The sequence below is a fragment of the Hyposmocoma kahamanoa genome, unplaced genomic scaffold (genome assembly GCF_003589595.1).
Source record: "Hyposmocoma kahamanoa isolate Upper Pololo Valley unplaced genomic scaffold, ASM358959v1 66, whole genome shotgun sequence".
In the NCBI taxonomy this organism is placed as follows: domain Eukaryota; kingdom Metazoa; phylum Arthropoda; class Insecta; order Lepidoptera; family Cosmopterigidae; genus Hyposmocoma; species Hyposmocoma kahamanoa.
This window is the reverse complement of record NW_020653854.1, coordinates 21,424,150-21,442,624: the sequence shown is the minus strand read 5'-3', so window position 1 is coordinate 21,442,624 and position 18,475 is coordinate 21,424,150. Positions and strand designations below refer to the sequence as shown.

At 36.4% G+C, this 18,475-nt stretch overlaps 1 protein-coding gene across 1 annotated transcript in view; it reads left to right on the top strand.

Moving 5' to 3' along the window:
* The window catches only part of LOC113232056 (disintegrin and metalloproteinase domain-containing protein 10), a 123,576-nt gene that overhangs the window by 85,892 nt on the left and 19,209 nt on the right, over positions 1 to 18,475 (top strand). The window contains exons 5-8 of the mRNA XM_026466681.1: positions 12,697 to 12,862; positions 14,450 to 14,609; positions 16,936 to 17,100; positions 17,403 to 17,574. Of these exons, the coding sequence (XP_026322466.1) occupies positions 12,697 to 12,862; positions 14,450 to 14,609; positions 16,936 to 17,100; positions 17,403 to 17,574 (663 nt within the window). The remainder of the gene's footprint in view (positions 1 to 12,696; positions 12,863 to 14,449; positions 14,610 to 16,935; positions 17,101 to 17,402; positions 17,575 to 18,475) is intronic.

Below are 18,475 nucleotides of genomic sequence, written 5' to 3'. Positions count from 1 at the left end.
AAATGAGCTTTTATTGGGTTGTATTTGGGAATAATATTACGTGTTGCTCCGTATAGCCATTTCTTTTGTGACTTTTATTTTCGACCCTCAAGCAATTGTAATCGTTTATTATTATTTTTGGTTACGTGTTTTCTATTGGTTCTTTGCGTAATTCTTCGATAGTACGACAACTAGGCGTGCGTAATGTCTGTACGTCTTCGAAATTTTCCTTCATTCCACTTATGAAAATCAGGTTCGATCGAAAATGAATAAAGCAGTAAACAGGAAGGATCGCTAGATACATTTGTTTTCATTACAAGTTATTGAACAGTCGTAATGCATGGGGTTGGGCCCCACTTACCCCTTACATATTCACTGCGAAGCTTTTATTTGAATATGAAAGACTTGCGTAATCAATAAAGGGACTTTGCTTCCATTTGTTCCGCACGAAATTGATAAGTAACTGTATCTATTTAAAATGCCTGTCCTCTCTGACATTTTCGTTGTGTCGTTGCGTATCTATAATATTTGATAAGGCTTTTTGCGGTTCTTAAATTGCGAACAGTACTTTCTTTAAGAGTGGGATGGATCCTATCTGTGTTAGGCAGTAAATCAGTACAATGTTTGCTCTCTTAAGTGTGTTTTATTACATCTGCAGTATACCTGTCTATTAGGTACAGTAGTGAACATTGTTACGACACAGTATATGGTTAGTTGTATTCCCAGGAGCCAAAGCTTGTCGTCACTCTGTTCTCAGTAGGATCATGTCCGAAACTTTATCTTGTCTTTCACCGCTACAGTTTGCTCTTGGATAAATTGATATCTTTGTGAAAATCGATCTTGAATGTTCGCTTCTGATAAATATTTAATTTTATCTTTCAAAGTATGAAACTAATTGTAACACTATATTGCTAACTAATATAACTAATTGTAACAATAACTTTAACTGTGCTGAAAACCATTCGCAATATTACTTCGTATGGCGAAGGAGGTTCACATTTTTCAGGCAGATGAAAGTAGGTACTATAATACGTATACAAACATATATTACGAATACTGTCATATTTTTTCCATCTTCGGCATTGTAGATCTGTTCGGAAAGTATTCTTTTGCAAAATTACATTGTAAGTATTTATTTCTCGATGACAGTGGACGTGTACAGGATATTGAAATATTCTTAAGAATACGAGTCAACAAGGGTCTGTTTACAACCGAAACTCCGATATGAAATTATAAGTTTGCCTAAGGCTACTCCCAGTATTACCACCAATCTGTCCTACCTTAATAGCAATATTATTATTTTATTTTGAATAATTTTTGTCGACTTATCCATAGCTTTCTAGAAAAGCGGCTTATTGTAACACACAAGAAATGAAACTATTTTTTCTGGGAACCTACCATTACCTCTTAAAATAATATTACTTTAACCTTACATTTACTTTTGGTACCATGACGCGCTTATAGTAAGCTTATTATAATGTTAAAACTATGATGTTTTATTGGCAGCTATGTTATTCATTAACTCAGTTCGTACTATGACGCGACTTTAACATTAAAGCAACATTATTTTCAAATTTAGCAATCTTAAAATGCACAGATGCAATGGAAACAATATTATTTTCAGTTTTATTGTCTTAAGATTGATTTGTAATGATTAAAAGTTCGGTTGAACTTATTTATCTCTTCAATATTTAGTTTATTTAATATTTAATAGTGCATAGGAAATAATTTCTCGTTATTGGCGACAGTAATAGTTGACATTAGACTATAATTCCGAATTCACAACGTGACAATGAAGACTCAGCTTGTTTTATTTATTTTTCTTCATGAAAATGCGGAAAAATAATTGAAAACAACGTAATTTTAATTGATTTTACTATTACCTACATGCTTTTATTTTTTTAACAGTTAAAATTCTCGGAATGTATATAACATTAAGTACTTAAACATTATTCTACGATAAGACTAAACAACAAAAATGAAAGATTTGGCGTTATATAGTTCATATAGCGTTATTTCTTTACTATTTTTAGTAAGGAATAGACAATATTGGGAAATCATTCGTTCTTTCAATCACTTTAGCAATTAGTTGGCAGGTTTGTCATGGTACCAACATGAGTAATATTATAATAAGCTTACTTTAAGCTTACATTGAAATAAGATTGTTTTTGGAAAGGTTATGGGAGGCCCCAAGATCTAGATCGCGTATATTTGTTTTTAACCGACTTCAAAAAAAGGAGGAAGTTCTCCATTCGACTGTATTTTTTTTTTGTATGTGTGTTACGCGATAACTCCGGTATTCGTGAACCGATTTTCATGATTCTTTTTTTGTTCGAAAGAGGGTACCTCCATAGTGGTCCCATTTAATTTTGAAGAAAATCATAGCTAAGAGTGGCTGTTCACGCATGAAGATTCATTCTTATAAATAGCGCCTAAATTTTATTATAAGGAGCAATTATTTTAATGGTTGATTTTGCTATTCTCCAATTCAAGGCGTTTTTCTCTCTCAATACAAGTAGTGAGAACCTATTTTTATTATCTCCAGTATCAAGTCCCGTATAGTGGCGATCGAAGGGATAAATCCGGGTTTGCGCACTTTCCGGTAACCGATTTCAATAAAACTTGGTAATTAAATGTAATTCCACGTACTTTTGAGGTCGATTTTTTTAATACTCTGTACTGAGATTATTCAAGTTTCAGTCAGCCGTGTTCATGGGACCTGTAAAGCGCCAGAAACGTTAATTTGTTTACGAGGGCTTAAAAAAAATAGTAAAGATTATCTGGCGTATAAAACTGAAGAATCGCACTGAGTCGCCGTGTTGTCACGTGATTATTGGTAGAAAGAAAAAAAAATAGAGGAAGACCAAGAATGGCGTACAGTGTACAAATTGGAAGAACGTTAAAGTGCGCAGCTATATAGAGGTCAAGGAGCCGGCTATAAACCTTGAGAAATGGAGGAGGCTACACGTAGGAGAGCCTGGCTCTGAACTAAGATCACACTAATCACTATTACTCTGTCTTGTAGTAATATAAGTAACTCCCGCTACTTTTGATTGCCCTTTTATATCACATTTGGAGTGTCTGAAACCTGAAAAATTGCAAACTAAGTTGTACTAACGTTTACCCTTGGTCCAATAGTGGACGACTTTGTCCTTTTTGGCAATAGCTTTATAGATAGTGTACCATATCATGGCAGATGTAGATTGGCGGCATTAAAATGATTGCTGTGTTTGATAAGAAAATTAGCACCCCGCCCTTATTCCATTATTTGGGGTTAAATGTTTTCTCTTCCATTCTTCTCAATAGGTCGTCATCTCTTCGTTTCCATCGTAAGAAAACATTAAAGTGTACACGTACGATTACGTGAGGGTGGCGCCACAGTATGCCTCCACGTGGTCTTTTCAAATCATTAGAAAATTTAATTATTAAGTAAAATACCATCATTGGAAATCTTAACAAATACGTTGACAAAACCTAAAGAAAAATGTCGCAAAAAAAAAGAAGAAGCACGTCGTTATGTTTTTCTATTTATTTATTTTGCATGCACATGTCAAGTAAAGCCGATTTTTATTTATTTATTTATTCAACCAACCGTCAACCGTGACCTGTTAAGGGCCCGAAACGTTGTTTGTTTGAAAAAATAAATACACTTACGCGATTTAAATCCGGAAAAATAGTTTCATTTCCTATGTGTAACAATCGCGAAAACCTAAGGACTCGATTTTTTATTTTATTTATTTATGTGGTATGGAAGCTATACGCATTTTTATAGTGTTTTAGTAGCAGTAGCTCCTTGTGAAAGAGTTCGCCCAGGGAAGTACCTTACCTATTTCTGTAATGTGAATCTTACTGCGTTCCGATTTTGAAAGGTAAGGGATGCTAGTGAAATTACAGGCACATGGGTCTTGTCAACTTATGTCTCAGCCCCTCAGATCTTTGTGATTTAAAGTTCTGAGTGGCACTGCAACTGTTATGGACAGGCGTGACGCTTACCCTCGGGCGCGCTAGTTGTTTATCCCGTCACTTGATATCACAAGAAACGTCAGCGTAAGCCACCCGCCCTTAACGTGGGCACAGTCTCAGCTTTCATCACGACCTGCGACGAGGATCGCTTATTCAATTTTCTTAATCTCGTAAGCTTTGCTTCACGTTTCGTTACGTAAACACGGGAAATTGTGTACAATCACATTTAAATGCTTCATGTACTTACAGCAGAATATCAATTTAGTCTGACAATTTTTGGATCGCGCGCCTTATTTTACCGTACACTGTTGCCCTCGACTTCGTCCGCTGACCAGATTTACTCCTATTTAGGGGTTGTTTTGAATAAACCTAATACTCGTGTTTTTTTTTAAATTTTATATACGAAAGTATCCAAACCCAGTTTGAAGCAAATCGCATCACGCGTTCCCATACAAATTTTGATACCCCATTTCACCCCAATTTAGGGGTAGTTTGGAAAAAAAAATGTTATGTCAATCTTTTATCATTTGTTTCATCTTTGTAAGTTAGGGTAAAACTATTTTTTGTTGAAAGATTTTTACCCTTTTCACCTTCTTAATAAATTAATAAATTTCTAAAAATCCTTTCTAATACGCCTAAACTCGAACTCTAAATAAAAGTAACATAGGTACCTCAAGTTTACATGTTTCTAGGATTTACAGTTTTTGCTGTACAAACATTTACCAGTGAATTACTTCGTACCCTACTCTTTTATGTATAATAACAGCCATAGAAGTGACATAAATTATATTACACATTATAGAATACGTACGTTTAATACATGTACTCCTAAACTTTTTCTAAACCGGTTACACTGGCTCCTACACTACGCAAAGCCTATCTCGTAGGTAACCAATTCAAGGAACGATGTAGGTACAATATATATTATATGCGAAAAGTTAATAGAGACGAAAAAATTCCTAAATTCTAATTAATTAATAATTTATGTATAGATCTCATTTTTTCGTTCCGATTTCTCAATTCCAAGATTTGACAACAATCGTTATAGTTTTGAAGTATCGCTGGTACGAATCTTACCCAAATCAATCTTTCATTTCATTACTCATACACCTTCAATAGCAAATTCTGAATTACCATAACTCGGTGATTCGGCGGTACGACAATTTATTTACGTGTGATGGAAACTGTTTACTATAAATGACTTTGACACCCCGGCCCCCGTAGCATGGCTATGCATATAGTCGTGAGACGCGCGGTAACACTGAAATAAGCGCGCGCTATTGGCTATCTAAATTAGATCAGCTTGAGACAGCCGATATTAGAATAGAATAGAATTATTTATTTCGGACCATGATCCATAATAATGTTAGTAATACAGTAATTTTTTCTTACGTGCTATGGTACTATGGTATGGGTGAAGTATAATAAGGTGATCCTAAATGCGCTGAGGGTACAATATATCAACGCGTTTAGGATGTTGTTGGGGCTACCACGACACTGTAGCGCTTCTGGCTTGTTTGCTGAGACACGCACAGATGGCTTTCATGCCATTCTGAGGAAGCGGGTTACCTCACTTTGGCGACGTGTGTATGGGTGCCCCGACGGCATTGTGAAAGTTGTGGCAGATAAAATTGACTGCCCCATCCAGGCCCTCTGGATGGAACTTCATGTGGCGGTTTAGTTTAGGTTTACTTATGTGTGTTAGACTAATTTCAATTTTTATATTTAAATAATCTCAATTTTATATTTATTGTTGTAATTATTCGTGGTTATATATTTTTTGAATTTTATTCGTATAATTTTAATTTATTTTTAACCGACTTCAAAAAAAAGAGGAGGTTGTCAATTCGACTGTTTTTTTTTTGTATGTATGTTACGTGATTACTCCGGTATTTGTGAACCGATTTTCATAATTCTTTTTTTTTGTTGGAAAGAGGGTATCTGGAGATACCATTTAATTTTCAAAAAAATCATCCACCTCTAAGGGTGGCTGTTCACGCATGAAGATTCATTTTTATAAATAGTGTCTAAATTTTATTATAAGGAGCAATTATTTTAATGGTTGATTTTGCTATTCTCCAATTCAAGGCGTTTTTCTCTCTCGATATACTTTGAGAAGTGAGAACCGATTTTTATTATATTTTAGTGGCTAGCTAGGGGATGAATCCGGGTTTGCGCATTACCCGTTAACCGATTTCAATAAAACATGGTAATTATATGTAATTCCACGTACTTTTGGAAGTCGGTTTTTTTATAATATTATCTTATTTTATTTTAATTTTAGCATTTAAATAGCATCATACTAACCTTATTCCTAAGTTCTTTACTAACAAACTATGGCTAATTGTTTTGGTCGGAAATATATATTATTATTATTATTATATTATTATTATAAGAAAAATGAAAATCCTTTTATGTACATACATTTTTAAGACTTAAAAGGCCTAAAGTATAGGAATGCATTAGTCTTGCACTAAAATTGAACAAAATCCAGACTTTATTTAAAATAATAAGAGATTCCATATTACATTCTTGCTTTGTAAACAATAGGACGTTCGGTAACTTTCATTCGATTATTGTGTTCTCAATAATGTTTGTAGCCTTTGCCGGTCGAGAAGTTCGAGTAATCGAACGGGTGTGACGTTATGTCGGTTCGAATACGACAGTTTGACGTTAGAATTGGGTGTTGTGAATAAAAATTGAAAGAAATCTGTCGACAACTGAGTTATCATAAGGTTCTGAATCGACCCCCTGGTTCGAATCCAGCAGAATCGTAGGTATTTTTCTTAATGTTCGGTCTTTGTATTAATAATTATAATTAATTATAGGAAATGAAACTATTTTTCCGGATTTAAATCGCGTATATTTGTTTTTCATACAAACCGACGTTTCGGGCCCTTTACAGGTCCCATGGTCACGATTGACTGAGGAGGTACAGTCTTCAACCAGTTATGTCTAATATTAATGCAAACCACCCTATTTTTTCACTATAGTTACAATAGTTATTAATTAAATACCTTGTTTTTAATTTTACAATGAAAGCATTCCAATTTACGCTACATTCAGTTTTACAAATTATTTTATTGAATGAATTTTTATTGTTAATTAATAATAGAAATTAGAATACAATCGCGAGAACCTAAAAACTATAATTAATTATTTTTAATACTTAATTTACGACTTTCGCAAAAATCTTCCAATACCTAACTGATTGATAACAAAGCATGATAAACATTTGTGAAGCGAAACCATAAGTCATCAGTTTTTGTCGCTTAGTAGAGAGCGTGTAAAAGTGAACAACACCAATTCCTGCAGGTCTGTGGCTGACAACGAGTTTCGAGAGTGGGACGCTTTACTCTGAAAAATTGCCGAGATTCTTTCGGCGCACCATTACGAAAAATAAACTGAAATCGTCAGCCGTTGTTTACGTAGCTAGAAGTTCTCCGACAATGCTTGAATGTACTGAGCAAGGACTCAGTAAACATCTAGTTTCTGAACTACCTACTACAACTTAAGTGTTGACTCGCGCTACTTGCTTGCAGTAGTTACATAGGTGAAGTTAACCGTTTAATTAAGATGTTCAGGTGTTTAAATAAATATTTATTATCTTGTTTATTTTTACTTATTTATTTATCGACAGATATACAATTTATACTTATTCTAAAGAGCTTACCAACCTGGGCATTAGGTTGTTGGCGAGACAACGCTCTTTTCAATTACATATATGTATATCTATTCTAGCTAATTTTCTAAAGTAAAACTGTCTTTGCTAAATAATATTGTCTCTAATCATAATAAATGTACACTACAACATTTCGTCACTTAGGAATATATTTAATTTTTTTTTTTTTCAAAAACTATATTGCTAACTTTCTTACTTTCCCTGAGTTTCATTCTATTTCTATTTTATTGACATTTTACGTTTAGTTTACGCGTATAGTCCACAGGATGCGAGGTAGAAATTTCTGAAATTCTTTTTACTAAAAACAACGCCTACTCTGATAGAGCACAGGTACCTTAGGGCCTTTCCATCATTTTGCTATAAAAAAGTAATATGTTAGAAAGTGTCTGGTTAGTTCCTGGAATAGACATAATGCGTCACGTGGCTATCCCTCCGGGAAATCCGTGTTGTCTACCTATACTGTGAAATTAAATGTCCTTTTGCGAAGCGACGATTAAGTAAAAAAAAAACCTATCTTCTTTTAGGAACTGAAACTATTTTTCCGGATTTAAATCGCGCATATTTATTTTTTCAAACAAACCAACGACGTTTTGGGCCCTTTACAGATCCCATGGTCACGGTTGACTGTCTTGTTACTTGGTTTGGTTTATTGACTATCTTCTTTTTTCAACCAATGAACATTTACTAATGACGTCTTAAGGAAGTGCATGTCAAGGGTGTGGTCTCTGTCTACCCCGCCGGGAAAAGGACGTGAAGCGTATGTATGTAATGAATGTTGAACTTTATATATAATTAAAGCGATATTTCATGTGGGCCTTTGTTAAAACTTGCCGGTCTTACTGCCCTTGCCATTCTTGTTGGGCAAAGCCGGGATTAGGTGCGGTGGGTACTGCGGACTTTGTTTGAATATTGCTAACTACTCGTGTGAAAAATATATCAAGTAATAAATAGTTAAAAATATTTTTAACCGACTTCTTTCTTTTTGTTTTGTATGTATGTTACGCGATAACTCCGATATTTGTGAATCGATTTTCATGATTCTTTTTTTGTTCGAAAGGGGGTACCTCCATAGTGGTCCCATTTAATTTTGAAGAAAATCATCCACCTCTAAGGGTGGCTGTTCACGCATGAAGATTCATTTTTATAAATAGCGCCTAAATTTTATTATAAGGAGCAATTATTTTTATGGTTGATTTTGCTATTCTCCAATTCAAGGCGTTATTCTCTCTCAATATAAGTAGTGAGAACCTATTTTTATTATCTCCTATGTCAAATCCCGTATAGTGGCGAACTAGGGGATGAATCCGGGTTTGCTCAGTTTCCGGTAACCGATTTCAATAAAACTTGGTAATTATATGTAATTCCACGTACTTTTGAGGTCGGTTTTTTTAGTACTCTGTACTGAGATTATGTACTACACATTCATTCATCCACTTCAGAGGGTCTATTCTAGTTTTCCGAGCGACATTCGTCCGAAAGTCATTCGTCAAGTAAGTAAAACTCGAAAAAGACAATGTCAAGTATGAAGCTTCATTCGCATCATGCGTCTTTTAATTTCATCGAGTATTAGTTGTTTGACTGTAATTGTTTCGGACACGATGTCGGACGGAGAACGAAAGTAGACCCCCTGACAGCATAGTTCATATGTATTGTTATTAAATTACATTATATTACTAATTCTTGTAGCAGTAGAGCTCCTTGTGAAAGAGGTCATCCAGGGTAATACTGCCACCTTACCTATTTCTGCCGCCAAGCAGTAATGTCAACGTTACTGTGTTCCGGTTTTGAAGGGTATAGGAGCTGGTGAAATTACAGGCACATGGGACTTGGCAACTTATGTCTCAGGGTGACAGTCGCAGTGGCAGTGCCCCTCAGATCTTTGCGATTTAAAGCTCTGAGTGGCACTGCAGCTGTTATGGACAGGCATGTAGGCTTACCATCAACACACGACTTTTTCGTCCCGTCATTAAAAAGAAAATTATACATATTGATTATATTATTTACAGATTAAAATTATAGTTAAACAATCCATGATATAATGTACTCCATGAAATAATAATGACACCTTTTGTTCAAACGTACCTTACCACTGTGGCCTGCGTCTCAATCAAGTCTGCCAGCTATCATGCTCAAGATGCCGTTGGCGCTGGCCCACGCCTCTGTGAAGATCATTGCAACGCTGCATTACCGTGGCAGCCCAATAGCGAACGCGTTATTGAATTGCACACGCAAAGCACTGCCTTTGCGTGTAGTCCGCCCACAGGCCGACATTAAAACTTGTTTCAGTTCCAAATCAAATTACAAAACCGTCACACAGTAATCAGGAAAACTTCGTTAATAAAAAGTCATAATCATAATAAAATCCTTTATTTAACACATTAATAAGTAAGTTAAAATGTAAATATAAGCTCTACACAGTGTTTATAATAGTAACAACTATAGTAGTATGAGATTAAAAGGTCTGTACATCAGCATAATGGCGGAGTGTTTTACAACGCCGCTGATATTCTGCCACACGCTGTCTTGTCCATAAAAAGAAGAAGAACTAACACACATTATCATTCTAGTTCTAAGATTTCATGCCAATTATTAAATACTTACCACACACATTAATCGTTATATATACACATTATTATTACACACAGCACTATCCACATACAACTACACTACAATTCCTACCTCCATGGATTGCCTGGACAATAACCAATTAAAACATTTCTTACTGAAACTACGAAATGACAAAATACACAGGCGGAGGAAGATCATACCACACTTTGGAAGCGGCGTATTTATAACAGCCCGAAGTCCCAACCAAAATATAGACAGGTAGCTTATAAGTACATGCCTATAGATATCGTACAAAAGCTTACAGAACCGTAATTATAAATTGTCGTCTAAAATCCTCGAGTAAATATTGAATAGAGCGACACAGGCATTAACCCTAGAGATATACACCAGGCGGTAATTTCCGTTATCTGGCTGACGTGTTGGGCCCTGTCGCCGTATACTCCATTACAGTAATGAACCATTGAACTCCATACTTGATAACTATATTTCTTATAACTTGTTACGAGTACGTGGTTAGTGGGCTCGCAATTGCAAGTATCTAGTTTCGGAATTGAAAGTATTTGTGCCTCCGAGTTAAATCTGGATAATGAACTATACCCACTGCAAATATAACTTTACCGTGGCTCCAGGGAGCAATGGCTAGCAGTCTCGTTAAAATGCAACACGCCGGATACGAGACGCCAATGTGCATAAGTCACAGTTGCGAAAAAATATCCAGTCATATCTCCGACATGTACCCGGACCTCAAATCTAGTGATTTTAAATCTACTCAGTTTTGTGTCGATAAAGTGTCAATGGTAGCATTATGTACGTTCAGCATTCTGCGAAAAGTTAAGAGTAGTGGTGTCAGTGGCTAGCCATCGAGCTACAATTCAACTGCCAATGTATGTACGAAATTTCATTTGAAATTCACCACGAGCTTTCGGTAAAAGAAAACATCACCTGCACACATCTGCAAAGCGATTTAATTATGTGTGTGTAGTTTCGAATCCGCATAGGGCCCGCGTGGAATTACTGCCACAAACCCTCTCATTGTGAGAGGAGGCTTATGTCCATCAGTGTGACTATATATAAGCTAAATTATTATATTGAAATAAACGGTGAGTGTCTAAATTATCATCATCTTTAGGTTTCCTTTAGAGTGAGACGTTCTTTCGTATTCCAAATTGGCCAAACAGGAGTGGCAGGAATAGTTTTGTACATTTAAATTTATGTGTGGTTGACGCAGTGTAGCCCTATAAATCCCTGAAATGCCAAGGAAACAGTTCCGCGTCAGGAGCTCCGCTATTTATTTCTCCGGTGACCGCGGTCGCCGCTGTGTCCTGTTATTTTTCTTCCCCCATCCCCTACTCGCAAACTCCCACCGCAAAACTTGGAATTTGTCATGAATAATTTAAAACGTCTTTCTTATTATACTGAATATCATCATCCTTTACAGGGACGGGAATGTAGTTCGCATATTGATTTTATTTATAAAATTGGTTGCATCCGTCGACTGGGGCCGAGCCACCGTGGAGCGGGATTATTTTCTTTATTCAGACGCTTTAGCATGTCTGTTAATATAATAACTATAATTAAATCCACTCATTGTATTCCCATCACGTATAGGGCAATGCATATATTCGCATTGTGTGCCGCTTATGTTCAACGATAATGATCCTAATCTCCATTAATTCATGTTCGTCACATACGACACGGAGTCGGAAAGGTTCAATGTTTTTGGTCAACTGAGTTCAACTCAACATGCGAAGGAAGTACGCACTACGGACATTGAATAGAACATACCCGTGAGAACGTCGCAGAGTTTACAATAAATTATGACTTTATCACAAACTTTAATTCAAAATTTCCCATACCTGCGGTTATGTATTCGAAGCGCTAATGTTGTTGCCTAAATGTACTCGTTAATCAGATATACTCAAGGCTTATGTAGCCTATCTCTCGTTTAAAATAAAGACGCTCACCGCTGACTATCCTCGTTCACACGGCATTGTACTGCACGTTTTTTTGCAGTATGAATCCGAACCGAATAAACAGTGGCGCATACATTAGACATAGAACCGTTCACACGGTTTTCGTCCTGCAAAAAAAAACGCATACGTATACAAACGCACATCGAATACTGCAAAAAATTGTGTTGTGCAATGCCGTATGAACGAGAGGTTAAACCACTGCTGTAAGCCACTGTAATGGCCAGCTCCAGTCGGTCTGGGTGAGCATGAGGCTTGTGGAGCGTGAGTTCTGGTTGACCCGATGTTGCGTGTAAAATTTATAATCAAAGTTGTCAAGGGGAAAGAAGGGCGCCTTACACACAACTAAAACAAGTTTCAAATGGATATAACTAGATGCTTTTTTTAAGTTATACGTTAAGAAAAGTTACATTCCTAAGTACGTATATATATTTCTTTCACATGTCACCAAAATCGACGTCTCCATTGTTATTATCTATGTTAATGTATGTGACTTGATCCAAAATGTACTTGATTTCGTATTTCTTTCGTCAGGTCCAGTAGGAGGCTGTGGGATCACAGACGAAGTGGAGCAGTGGATGGAGCGCATCCAGAACTCTGGCATAGAAGAAGATGTGACGTCACCAGTGCCTTCTCTCGCCCCGTCGTCTGCTCATCACTCACCGCCACACCCTAATAGTCTTAGAGATGATCCGCCCAGGTAAAGTAAAAACTTTTTTAAACTGTTACTGAAATTTATTTTATTGACTATCATGACGTTTTTATTATAGCTCCGATTTACTCAAATAGTCACTGGTTGAAGGAAACAGCTTACAGCATTGAAGGAAATTTTCTTTGTGTTTGTTCGATTTTTATATCATAAAATAACAGTTACTGATAGTTGAGACTAATAATACAAAAGCCACCAAATCATTGTGACTTAACCAAAATAAACCAAAGTATTTTAGTAAAATCAGCCAAGTATTTTCAGAGCTACGAGAAGCATGCATATCCTAACTTCTTCTGAAGTCGGTGATGTGCCTCCATCGGTTTCATATCCCGGTTACGATGCTGACCTCCTTCATAGTCATCCACACTTTTTTTTCATCCTTTTTTTGGTATCTGGCTACTTATTTTTATAATTTTGAATTGTTCTCGAATTCCCTTTTCCTTCACTATTCTTACGTTTGTTCCATCCGTGTCGTCACAAATTCTTGAAACGGGAGGTTGTGCCGTTTCTCTGGTAAATTTATACTGTTTGAAGAAACACAAAAGTGTGAGGTAAATTGTTTGTGCACATACATTTTTGCAGAGAAGTTCAGAATGTTGAACCTATTGAACACCATTACGTATTTGAAACAGTTCCTGATACGACAAGGAATGATAAACATCTACAAGGACATCTTCAGGGCTCTCAGACTAGCCAAAGAGAAAACGAGATTACGTTTAGGCAACGAACCTTATTTGGATAAAAAGCTACAATATTTGCCTTAAATTCCGTACGATTGTGATGTAATTCTTTCCACAACAAAAAATAAACGTAGTTACCCGACAGAAAGAGTTTTACTTGAAACTTCATTCCGTACCAAATCCGACGAGATTTCTTCTTGTCTCCAGTATATTTAACAACTGAATACTTTACCTTATTGAGTAGGTCCTAACCTCTCAATATTAAGGACAAGAGACAAGGATATTACGGATGCGAGACGTCTCGTCGGCGTTATTTGACTCGAAGACGGCGCAATATTAACGTAGTCTTTTTATTTCTTTTAACATATTACTAAGTTGTAATAAATATAAAGAAATAAAATTGACTACTGTCCTTTTGGGCTTCAATTTTTTCATTCATTTTCTTATTAGTGTATAACTAGAACAGAGAATCCACATGCTCTACTTTTAGAATGCTTAAACGTTGATGATTATGAGATACGATATATGATTATGATTTCCCCGCTTTGTCGTAGTTCTAAAGTGTAATAAATAATACATAATTTTAGGTATCATTTCGGCTCTTTGCCTTTTTTTGTAGGATTTTTGACCAGGAGGTCTATTCAGAACCTTGCGATAACTCAGTTGTCGACCGATTCCATTTGATATCTTACGATTTCTTTCATCTTTATTCACAACACCCGAGTCGAACGCCAAATTGTCGTCTTCGAAACCGAACCGAAATGACGTCACACCCGTACGATTACTCGAACTTCTCAACCGGCAAAGGCTAGACACGATATGTTTGAACATATACATATCAACATATTTCGTTCTATGTATATATATTCTATATATACATATATTCTATTCTATGCAGATATTGGGAGCACCATAACAAATACTCGCGCGCAGCAAACACGGGTGAACATTCGCGGTCGCGCCGAGCGGCTCGCGACGACAGTAACCGCAACACCTGCTCGCTCTACATACAAACTGACCCGCTGCTCTGGCGACATGTTAGAGAGGGTTTCTCCGATGTAAGTATTATTATAAAACTTATTGTTATTATTTAACCCCGACGCAAAAAATGGGAAGTTATAATAAATTTGAAGCCTTTATGTTTCTGTATCAGTCAGAGTATCAGTCTGAGGCATCGTATCGTATGGTTTTTTTTTAATTTGGACGTTAACTCTATCGGGCTGTTGTCTGTCGCGATTATTACACAAAGAAAAAGAAACTATTTTTATTTATTTTCGAATCTAAACCTTGTATACGAATCAGCCTTGACCATGGTAAAAATCTCGAAAAGTTGGATTGTTCGAAAAAACAACAAATATTCATGATTGGATATAAATTTGGTGAAATATGATTGGAAAACTAGTTTCATTTCCAATTATCGAGAGAGTTCTTAGCTATATTTGATGAACATCTGTTCAGCTCTTTTCTTTTTATTTTTTCAGTTGGGGCTTCAGTCATAAAATGAATATTTATTTTACTTCCACTTCTTCCATTGATTTGAAATTGCTTAAACTATGGAAATCCGTTGACATTACAGTAAGTTAGTAGTAAGTTCTTAGCAAATATTATGCCTGACATTATTCCACAAATAAATAATTTGAAGTTATCAATTTAAAATGTCAATTAATGTTTTGATTAATACAATTAATTAAAAATATCAAATTACTTAGTACGATTCAGAAATTCATCAATAGAGTAAAATGTTTGTTAACAAGGTATTCAAATACATTTCTTTTTTAAGTCACAATATCCTTAATGTTCCATAAGTCAGATGGCAGTACATTATACATTTAATAAATTTAACGTACTCGTATAAACCTAGTAGTTAGTCATATCAGTAACATATTAAAACAACCATTATAGAACGTTAATGTTAAGTGGTATACAAACGTTCACATTCTTCTTGTAAAGATTAGAGAAATCATCAATATTAGGCATTTTGGGTAATTTTTGTGCTGCGAACTTCGAAAAGCAGACAAATGACAATCGGTGAACATTTTTTTATGTTAACCAAGTGATGGGACGAACAAGTCGTGGGTCTGGTGGTAAGCGCTCGTTCATCCGGCAAACAGTTGCACTGCCATGTCCGTCCGCTCCAGTGTTAAGTCCCATGTGCCAGTAATGCCCATATTACTGCTTGGCGGCAAGAATTAGGTAAGGTGACAATAGTTCTCTCACCAACCTGTTATATCAAATGTTAGATTTAGATCCGAAAAAATAGTTTCATTTCCAATGTGTAACAATCGGGAAAACAAGAACCCTATCACTAAATGTTACGATTTGTGTACAAAATTTGGTATCAAAAAACACATTCGTGGAATGCACATATTTCATATCAGTTCGCATTTGGGCGTGCGAACACGCAGCGCGGAAGTGGGTTGTGATTGCCATTCACGAGATAATCCACTATCTTGTGCCAACGACGCTACTGTTAGTTTTTAACGTTTGATTTATAGCTACACCCACTAACGTGTTTACTTAACACCCACTCCCTTTGTTTGGTTTTATTTTAATCATAAATTTGAAACTTTTATTTCGAGCACTTTCCGAAAATAAAAAAACGCTATTGATGCAATGTTACCTAACATTCAGAAACTTGAGATACCATGATGTTGACTTTGGAGCATGTAGAAAATTTCCGTATAAGTTAGTACATGTACCTACCTATACATGACCTATACATGTATATGTAACAATATGTTTATCTCAAATTTCTTGGACTTTCTTACATGAGTGGATATATTACAGGTGCACCTAAAACTACTCATATGATCATTTTGGTCTTGGTCAATATTTCGTTCAGGCATCCTGAGCTCTTTTCGTCATCTTTAGTATGTCCACTATCATCTTTAGTATGTTTTTCAACTACAACGCACGGCGACGCGCGACGACTCGTGAAACCACTCGACTTTAACCAAGCCTTGATGCACAAAGGCGCGCTCGATTCTATATTTGCATAACACAAATTTGTACCTTAATGGTGGGAGAATAGAGATGAATATGCTATATAAGTCGACGCGTCGCGACGCTTCGACTCTGAGCCAGTGTGAGTTAGGCCTAACCCTTCTAAACCGGACCGCAGTAATGTGAGCATTACTGCTTGACAGCAGAAATAGGTAAGGTGGCAGTACTTCTCTGGACAAACTTTTGCAAGGAGCTCTACTGCAACTTTGTAATTGTCTATGTGTGTGTGTCCATGGCATCTGCTATACAGGGTTTTCCTAGTGTGTGATGTGTACCTTATTATTATTATTCTTCTGGGCGAGCTCGTTCCATCATACATTTATCTTTGCTTTAAAAAAATCATTAGTCTTGATGGGGATGTGGTTTACTTATCTATTCCAGCACCGGGACATGTCGAAGAAAGCCGAAGTGGACATGAAGACGCGTGAGGAGATTCTCTCACTGATCTCCCATCACGTGACGGCCGTCAACTACATCTACCGCGACACCAGATTCGATGGCCGCCGGGTACATAGGAATATCAAATTTGAAGTGCAGAGGATTAAGGTATATATTCTCTTGATTTAAGGGAAGGAGACCAGTATATGTGTATATATGAAAATCATTATTAATAAGTCAGTCCGGTTGGCGTTTATGAGCCAACGACACCGGACTCTATATGGGCTCTATAACCGAGAGACGAAGGTAAAGGTACAGTTAATGTTAACGCAGTCACATTCATTTGAGACATAATAACGCTAGCTATAAGAAGCCGAAACCAAAAGCGTCTATAGACCATTTTAGGCTAAGGCATTTTTTGAAACTAGACATTTGGAACCTAAAAAGTTTATCGGTTTTTTTTTCTCCAGATCGACGATGACTCTATGTGCAACGCGCACCATTTCGCGAGTGAAACGAACCAGTTCTGTTTAGAAAATATCGATGTCTCCAACTTCCTGAACCTCCACTCGCTTGGCAACCACGAGGACTTCTGTCTAGCCTACGTCTTCACTTACAGGGACTTCACTGGAGGCACTCTTGGTAAGGTTTTTTCTTTAACTTAGGCTGGTTTCACAGCTGTGCGTACGAACGCCCGCCTGCGGTTCAGAGCATGCGTAGAATCCGCAATGCTCTAAATCGAGTATTAAATTTAGTGCGGATATTCAAGGAAGACATTCGCGTACAAGGAACGAGTGGCTTGTGCGGAGTTCGCAATCAGTGCAGGTCAATCCGCGTCACTGTAAAACGATGTTTTAAGACCACACGTGTTATTCCGCTCCGGTGCTCCACACTGGCTGTCCGCAGATAAATCCGCACTGCTCTGAAACCAGCCTTATAGCGCGTTTGTTACTTTTGTACCCTGAAACTGTGACGCGAAAATTTAATTTCAACTTTTGACGACATGACTTCAGAGTCCAAACCTATGAAACTTATTTACTGTACTCATGTCTAAAGTTTCTATAAATGGAGGTACAATACAATCAGAGCACGTTATGCCATGTTATTCGTCAAGTTAAAAATTTGAATGAAATGTAGACAAAATTAACGTATCTTGTAACTATCGCTCCAGAAGAACAACCTGTACACTATACAACAAACACGAGCAATCGTCTCTTTATTCTGTTAAAAGAACGTTAGCAAAGACGGTCAAACAATAACTAATCATCAAAATACATAACATATTATTAGTATAATTACGTTACTAATTACTAGAGATGCAACTAATACACAGTTCTTATTCGGTATTCATATTTTACTACCGAATACAATATTCGGTATTCGATACCTGCGAACTTGTAAGTTCGTGAAAGCAAAAATTTTCCGTTACTTATCTAAAATATCAAAGGAATTGTGACATAAATACCAGTAGACCTCCATGTGAAAGAGTTTATCCAGGGAAGTAATGCCACCTTACCTATTTCCGCCGTGAAGCAGTAATGTG